Source organism: Phalaenopsis equestris, unplaced genomic scaffold, assembly GCF_001263595.1.
Source record: "Phalaenopsis equestris unplaced genomic scaffold, ASM126359v1 Scaffold213473, whole genome shotgun sequence".
In the NCBI taxonomy this organism is placed as follows: domain Eukaryota; kingdom Viridiplantae; phylum Streptophyta; class Magnoliopsida; order Asparagales; family Orchidaceae; genus Phalaenopsis; species Phalaenopsis equestris.
This window is the reverse complement of record NW_018232314.1, coordinates 1-7,848: the sequence shown is the minus strand read 5'-3', so window position 1 is coordinate 7,848 and position 7,848 is coordinate 1. Positions and strand designations below refer to the sequence as shown.

The following is a 7,848-nucleotide window of genomic DNA, read 5'->3' as shown; positions in this document are numbered from 1 at the left end:
GAGTTCGGGGTTGTGAGTGAATGTGGGTGTAGATGGGTTTAGTGAATGTATTAGCTTCAGTCAACGACCCAGGGTCAACCCTAAGGTTCAGCAATCCTAAGGGTGACTCATCTTGAGTTTCCCCACAGTGACCCCACCTACTAAGTATTTAGAGGTTGAGAGTAATATGTGGAACTCCAAGTTGAGTAAAGAAGAGGGCACAATTTTTTATGGTGAGGGTTCTACGTCTAGTTTTCTAGGAATAGTCAAAAGGAAAAGTCCTATGGCTAGACCCTAGGCTATTAAGGAGGAGGAACTAAACCTCAACCAAAATTGAGGTCAACACAAACGTAATGAAGAAGAAATCTCTCACATTCTCTCTCCTATTACAACTCTAGAGGAAAAACCTAACTCTTCATCCAAAACTCTCTCTCACGCCACCCTTAACTTCTCTTCAAAACTCTCACCCCCCTCTCCTTACACTCTAAACTCTCTTCTTTTAATTAGAGCCAGCCTTCTTTTAAAAAATAATTCAAATTTTCCTCTTTTTTCTTAAAAGCCACATCTTCTCAGATCAAGAGGCAAGTCCCTTAATCCAAGAGACATATCTATTCATTCAATAGCCTTTCCAATTTATCTAGATGCATTAAATCACTCCATGAGATGTTTAAATTGATTGGATACTTCTAAAACAGCTCAAAATTCGTCAATAACTGCCTTACTCCTTCTTAATTTGTCTCTAGCGTCTCTGATTCCAGTGTTTTGAAGTTTGGCGTAGTTCTCTGGATTCTGGCATCTCTGGCGCCGCTTCTCTGTAAAATGGCACCAGTTCTGGCTTCAGGAAGCTGAAAAAGCTCCATTTTTAATCCAGATTTCCTCCTTTTCGATCCTTTTTGCTCCAAATTTTTTGCTTCAAATGCCTAAAATTGATATGTCTACAACATAACATAAAAATACACTTCCTTAAAGTGCAATATCACCAAATTTAAGCGTAAAATATATGCATAAAATTGCACATTTTTTTGGTGTATCAAAATCACCCAAACTTAAATGTTACTTGTCATCGAGTGACTTTTTTAATACATAACAAATATGACTTATGGTAGAGATTAACTTATAAACTTCTATAATTTGGTTTAATAAATATAATAGAATAACATATAAAAAATTTTAAAAACTTTAGTTAAAACTAAAAGTATATAAACACTTAGTAATCAAGTCTAGGATTTTTTAATCTCTATTCATTTCAAGAAGAATTGTAATTTGTCATATCAAAGATACTTAGAATGCTCATATGAAAAAGAATTTCAAGAAAAATTTATTAGTAAGGAGGCTAATACTAAGATACAAGTTTAGAAAATGTAAAAAAGTTTTTTCCTCAAGTTGATTCAAGTGAAGCCAATTTCTTATTAGCATCTCCTCAAGCTTCACCTAGCATATTTTTCTTTTCTTTTTCTTTTCTTTTCTTTTATCTCTTTAGGATCATTTTCAATCCTATCATTTTCAATCCTTTCTTTTTTTCCTTTTCATGTGAGGATTACTATATTTGGATAACCTTTAATAATTTTGAACTTCACTATCATCTTCTTGAAGTTAAATCTTCTTACCTTCCTTCACTTTATAAATTCATATTAGCTTTGAAGATTTTTCATAAAGTCTTATTTTTTCTTCTTATATGAAACTCTGAAATTCTTAATACTTCAAAATACAATTTCCTTTACTTTAAATAAAAAAAAGGCATAGTCTTATCCAACTCTAGAATTGAGCTTAACTCTAGAATTGAGCTTCATTATTAAAGATTTTTGCTTAAATTTACTACAATATCTAAAAACAAAAAGTATAGTTATTTAAAGTTAAACTCTGACATCCAAAGTTATGTTAATTAATTTTTAAAAATATAGTTAATTGAGGACAAATAAAATTTAGTTTACTTCTTTTAAAGAAAATTTTCTTTCCTCCAAACTTAGATTTTAAATAATAAGTAAAGAATGTAGTACAAAAATTTGTAGGTGAAAGAAAATAGTAAATGCATAAAAATAAAATTATCCTGTAGAGGGTTCTGAATATGAAACATGGCTCTGACACATTCCATGTACTAATTTTACAAAGTACAAGCTTTAAAGCATTAAATGAAACATAATATATCAAAGGCTTTTCTAAGAAAAAATAAATTAAAAACATAAGTAATAAATTAAAGAAACTAACAATGCTAAAATAAAAATCTACAGTTTACAACTACATACACAAACAAGTTTAACAGTTCCACAATCAAAACACATAAATTATCCAAATCATTCCAACAACAAAACTAAAAAAATAATAACAAATAAAATAGATAAAACTTAGTAATTCTTCATTCATCACCTTCCTCCTCATCTTCTTCTTTTTCTTATTTTTCCTCTTCTTCAAAATTATCTTGCACATAAGACATGAAGCTAAAGCATGTAGGAAACTCTACAATATGATCACCCCTCTGATATCTAACCATCTCCTTTTGATATGCAATGTCATGTTGTACTCTTCTTTGCTTATAATCATCATTGTGAGCATTTCCTGATTCCAAACCACCTATTCTATTTTGCATCACTATAATATTTGATTCTTGAATCATTAACTGTTCCATAATATTTTCAAGTGGAACGGGAAGAAGAACTGGAAGTAGATGGTCCTGCAACTGATGTAGAGGGTCTATCACTACTTCCACAATATTTTCAAGTGAAACAAAACTGGAAGTAGATGGTCCTGCAACTGATGTAGAGGGTCTATCACTACTTCCACTTCTACATCCAGCAAACGATTCAAATTTATGCATTGTAGGTTTTCCAATTAATTTAAGTGGTTGCAACAAGTCTTCATTCTTATCAAATTCTGCTCTTGATTTTTCATATAAAGTGAAAATCAAAGCAGGATAACCTAAACCACTAGCAGTCCCATTTCTAGCAATACTTTGAGCATTATGTATAAAAGGAGCACCTTGATCAACAACTTTCATTTGTTGGATGCAAAAATTCAGTACTGCTCTCTCCTTGGTTACTTCACTAAGGTGATTAGTTGAAAGAAATTTTGTAGAAATAAAGTAATGTCATTCTTTAGATTGAACATTCAACGTGGAAGTGGAGAAATTTACATTGTGATTTTTCTTAATCTTCCATTCTCCATTTCCATCAGTAAGATAAACAATTACTTCATCAAGTGATGAATCATAAATCACAAATGCAGAATACTGACAATGAAATTCATTTCTTAACCTAAAAAGTGCATTGATCCTTTTACTAGTAAATTCAACATGTTTACCTCTAACATGAATGTGCTCATTAGTAGTCACCTGAGGATTGGCATAAAATTCTCTAATGATAACAACAATGGCTATTTCTGTGATGTAGCAAAAGGTCTCCTAGTTCGGAGCTACTAACAATCTTTCAATCTTTCCTTCCGGGTTTGAAAATGCACGTTTCTGAATCAATTTTCTGGATCCCATCATAGTATTGTAGTTATATTGGGCTTTCAAATTAATGAAATGCCTCACATCAAAATTTCCCAAATGTTTTCCTCTTTTCACTCTTGGAGCCATATGAATTTTTAAATAAATTCACATAAAATCCAAATAAATTCACAATATCATAAATCAAACTCAAAGTAAGAATATCTGGTAAGAAACTTTTCTCCATGGGTTCTCTTTAAACTTCTTCAATAAAAACTCAAAATTTTGAATTTCCATAATGTAGAAAAAATCCATGGTGAAAATAAAAAATTTCAAATTTAAAGTGAAGCTCTTACCAAGGGAAGATTAAATCCGAGACTTTTTAGCCTTCAAATCTCCTCAAATTCACTAAATGGCAAGCCCTAGGTTGAGTTTTGATCTTAGTCTAGAGGTAGGAGACGATCCAAGCAGTAAAAATGGGGTTTAATAGTGGATTTTCGTGCTTTTAAGTAAATCTGGGCATTATCGAGAAACTGGCGCCTTAGGCGCCAAATCTGGCACCTCTGGCGCTAACTCCAAAAATTCATATTTCAATTTTCTTTTGAGATCTGCTACATACCAAACCACATCAATCTCTGATTAACTTAATTAAATGCTTATATTCATAATTAAACAATCTTCTAACAACATATTTTCACAAACAACACAAAACTCACATTTATTTATATAATCCACACAATTACAAACCAATATTTTTTAAGTCAATACATCTAATTCAACATCTAAATCAAACCATACAAACTAATGTTGATAACATCAAACACTCAGCATATGACATAGATAAAATTCAACAATAAAAATAAATGAAATTCAACATAAACACATAACACATATAAGCAATCATAATTATGAATTCTGTACTAAAACGAGTTCAAACATCTTCTTCACTTTCGTCTTCTTGAGTGATTCCTATGGATTGGTGGTGAACGTACAAGTTATAAAAGTTCGATGAGGAAATTTGTCCGTCGAATCATCTTCAACCCAAACATTTTTCTTAAACATACGCACCATACCTTCTTCAATCCGCCCGGTATGTTTGAATTGTTCCTTCATCCTCCAATCTAAATGATCAAATATATCAGAATTGTTTCCAAAAATACTGCTAATCACATTCATAATAATAATCATCTCTTTTTCTAGCTTCTTAATCTTCTTTAAAATAATAAATGAACTATAAGGAAAGCGGGGCTGAATAGGTGATGAATTTTTAGATGATTGATCCATAAGAATATTTATATTGTTTTCCTCCCCATTTCCTATGCAGTTGCAACAAATCTCTGGGTCCATAGGCTTTTAAGGGAGAAGCACTTTTTCCCAACTTTCATAAGGCACTTATGACTGGCTGCATAGTTGTGCCAGCCCATAAGTCGAACCGTTGATAATCAAACCCAAAATAGATTTTACAATTAAAGCACCCACATTAATAGGTCTTCCGGTTTGAATACAATAACTTAAAACAACAGTTTCCTTGGTCATTTTACCGATTTTCAAGTAGGAAGAAGTTTTGATGTAATAAAGAAATGCCACGCCTTTGATGAATGATTCAATAATGATGAAGAAAACTTACATTTCTATTATCTCTTGTCTCTCAATTTGCATGTTCTTCAGTAAAGAATCGATAGAGTTTATTCATATTATCTCTCGAAGGGACAAAATCTGCATAGTGATAAATAGGGACAATTTCAATCATAAACAAATTGTTTATTCTTGAAGGAGTAAATGATACCCACCTGCCTCAAACATAAACTATATCTTGGTTAATTCCATGAAGATTAGTATAAAGCTCTTTCACCACAAGAACTACTACCGCAACAGTGGTAAAGCAAAACACTTCCCAGCTTCTCTGTGCAATAATCTCCTCCACTCGAGTATTTTGTGTGTTGAATCCTTGTTTCTTGATTAATCTCTTCTTCTCAAGAATTCGATCATATAACTTTTGCGCATTGAAATTGATGAAGTTCCTCCAGTTGAAAACTCCATGTCTGGCGGTTTCTTTAGAGCGTGAAGCCATAGGATTTGAAAAATGGTGACTTTCCTTTCGTTTTCCACTCTTAAATATCCCCTCTAAAATAACTGCACTGTTTAGTTGTTGGGAGTTACTAGGAAGAAAATCAGCCAAAAACCGCCCAAAACCGCCTTTAGAATCTTCCAAACTAGTTCTGGTAATCGCGACTCTTCTGGCGCCAGCTCTCTGGAGAATGGTGTCTCAGGCGCTAAATCTGGCACCTCTGACGCCAGTTCAGATTTCTGCACTGTTTCTTTTTAAATCTAAATGTATAATAATTTTTAAAACACTTGTCAATATCATTTTCAAAGTTAAATAAGAATATTCAATTTCACATTAGCAAAAAAATTGAAAAACTTATCTTATGAGAAAATGATTTGTGCTATCAGATAAATGTCATAACCTTTTTTAAGAGTTGCCTTAGACTCAATATATTACTTTTTATATTTGCAAAAAATAAACAATCAAGATGAGTTGATGCTTTCCATTGTACAAGGGGATGAGAAAAATAATTTTATCTTTCACTTCTATCTTTATGTTGTCACCAAAAGTCGTCATTATTTCCCCAGCATATGATGTCATGCACCAGTGTTGAGGAACATTGTTCCACCTCAACACATTCTCTTAAGAAAAAATCTGGTAAACTCTGATACCACCTTTTGTTGAAATTAAGAACTTTTAGGACTAGATGAATGTTGAGATGGAAATAGAACAACTTAATTTGATGAAAAAAAAAAACAATTTTATTTCGCATCTATTTATACTAGTGACAACTCCATTAGAATTAAGCCAACACATATCACTTTTATGGCAACTACCGACTCTCTAGAATTCTCTTATATATTCTATCACAAAGTTCATTATTTACTTATTCTACGTATGTCTAAATATTCTCTTACAATATGCATCTAGATTCCACATATAGACCAAATCAAATTTAATTTTCAACATTCTCATACCATTTTATCACACAGGAAACCCAATCAACTAAAATAGAATGCTTTCGTCACCCTGAAAAGAGAGAAAAAAGAAAACCCGCACTCGTGAGATTTATTGTCAATACAAAGTTTTCAATATAGATGTTTATTAATGAGATGTTGTCTGGCTACACGTGCATGGATGGAACACAGACACATTTGTATGTTATATCTTAGCAATGGGTCTAAGACGTGCTTATATAATTCAAACATTTTTCGTAGAGGTCCAAAGCCGGTTGCTGTAGATCACCACGTTGCGGTCTCGTTGCAGGAGAAGAATATAATTTCCAGATGTTCCGCTAGTTTTACTTTCCCATACGAGCTTTCCATTCTCATCTTCAATGACGAGATTGCCATCAGTCGTCAACGTGAGCTCACATTTAGTACCTTTGTCGTTGGTATGGGTATACCAAACGGGTTTCTTCGGGTTTAGTTCGTAGAGAACGAGGTTGCAGTCTACTTGCATTTCTAAACTGTAATTTATGTCGGAAATGTTTTCGCCGGTTTTTAGTTTTTCACCCGATAAAAGGTGGTTCTCAGCCGCGCTACCTGTTGCAAGAAGGCCGACGGCGAAGACCACAATCGCCATGAGGAAGAAGGAGCGGAAAGCTCTCACAATGGAGGCCATGGATCAATATTCCTTACAAGTGGTTGACGTTTAAGTTGCCTTTGCTGCTTGTAGCGTCGAGTTCTTTTATAGATACATGTGATAAGGGTTACCAGCTTAGGATTCATTATAGATACATTGTCACTATTATTATTGACTCTCGTTTCCAATTGCAAATTTTTGAATTCAGCGTAGCAAAATATATAAAAAAATGCATTGAAAATTACATTGCAATAAAACTATAATTTTAAATGCAAATAGTCAAGTTAACAGTTTTTCTCGAGCCAAATATTGTTGGAAAATTTTGGAATAGGAAGATTAGTTTTAGTGCCGAGAGAAATTAATTAGTTGTTACTTGGTCAACATTCAATATTAGTACATGTTCTAAATAGAAGTCTTGTCACAAAATGCTCTGTGGCTTAACATTGAAATCGCTTGGGATCAATTACATGATCATCTGAACTCTATTTAATTGTTAATTTTCCAATATGGAAAACAGTAAGGATAGTTGTTTCTCATTTAAATGACTTAAGTAATTTAAATAAAAAATTTAATTGAATTTTGAAATATTTTGTGGTAATTTATATTTTGCTTTGTTTTACTAATAGATTTGTAAAAGGTAATTTTTTTGAGTGTTATGTATGTAATTCCCTCTATTTATTAATAACATTAACTCAATGAATATCACACTAGAAATTTATTTTATGGATAATGTAACAGCTAGAAATGTAAAATATTAAATTTCTTTTACAATATATATATATATAATGTAACAGCTAGAAATGTAAAATATTAAATT

At 32.1% G+C, this 7,848-nt stretch overlaps 1 protein-coding gene across 1 annotated transcript; it reads right to left on the bottom strand.

Annotated features, from left to right (window-relative positions):
• Positions 1-6,647: 6,647 nt before the first annotated feature.
• Positions 6,648-7,070, bottom strand: LOC110036972 (mannose-specific lectin-like). The gene has a single exon (XM_020741537.1). The coding sequence runs from the start codon at positions 7,068-7,070 to the stop codon at positions 6,648-6,650; it is 423 nt and encodes a 140-aa protein (XP_020597196.1).
• Between the last annotated feature and the right edge of the window lie 778 nt (positions 7,071-7,848).

What these genes read in the sequence shown, in the direction of transcription:
- LOC110036972 (XM_020741537.1), bottom strand. Translation starts at nt 7,070, where the DNA reads ATGGCCTCCATTGTGAGAGCTTTCCGCTCCTTCTTCCTCATGGCGATT.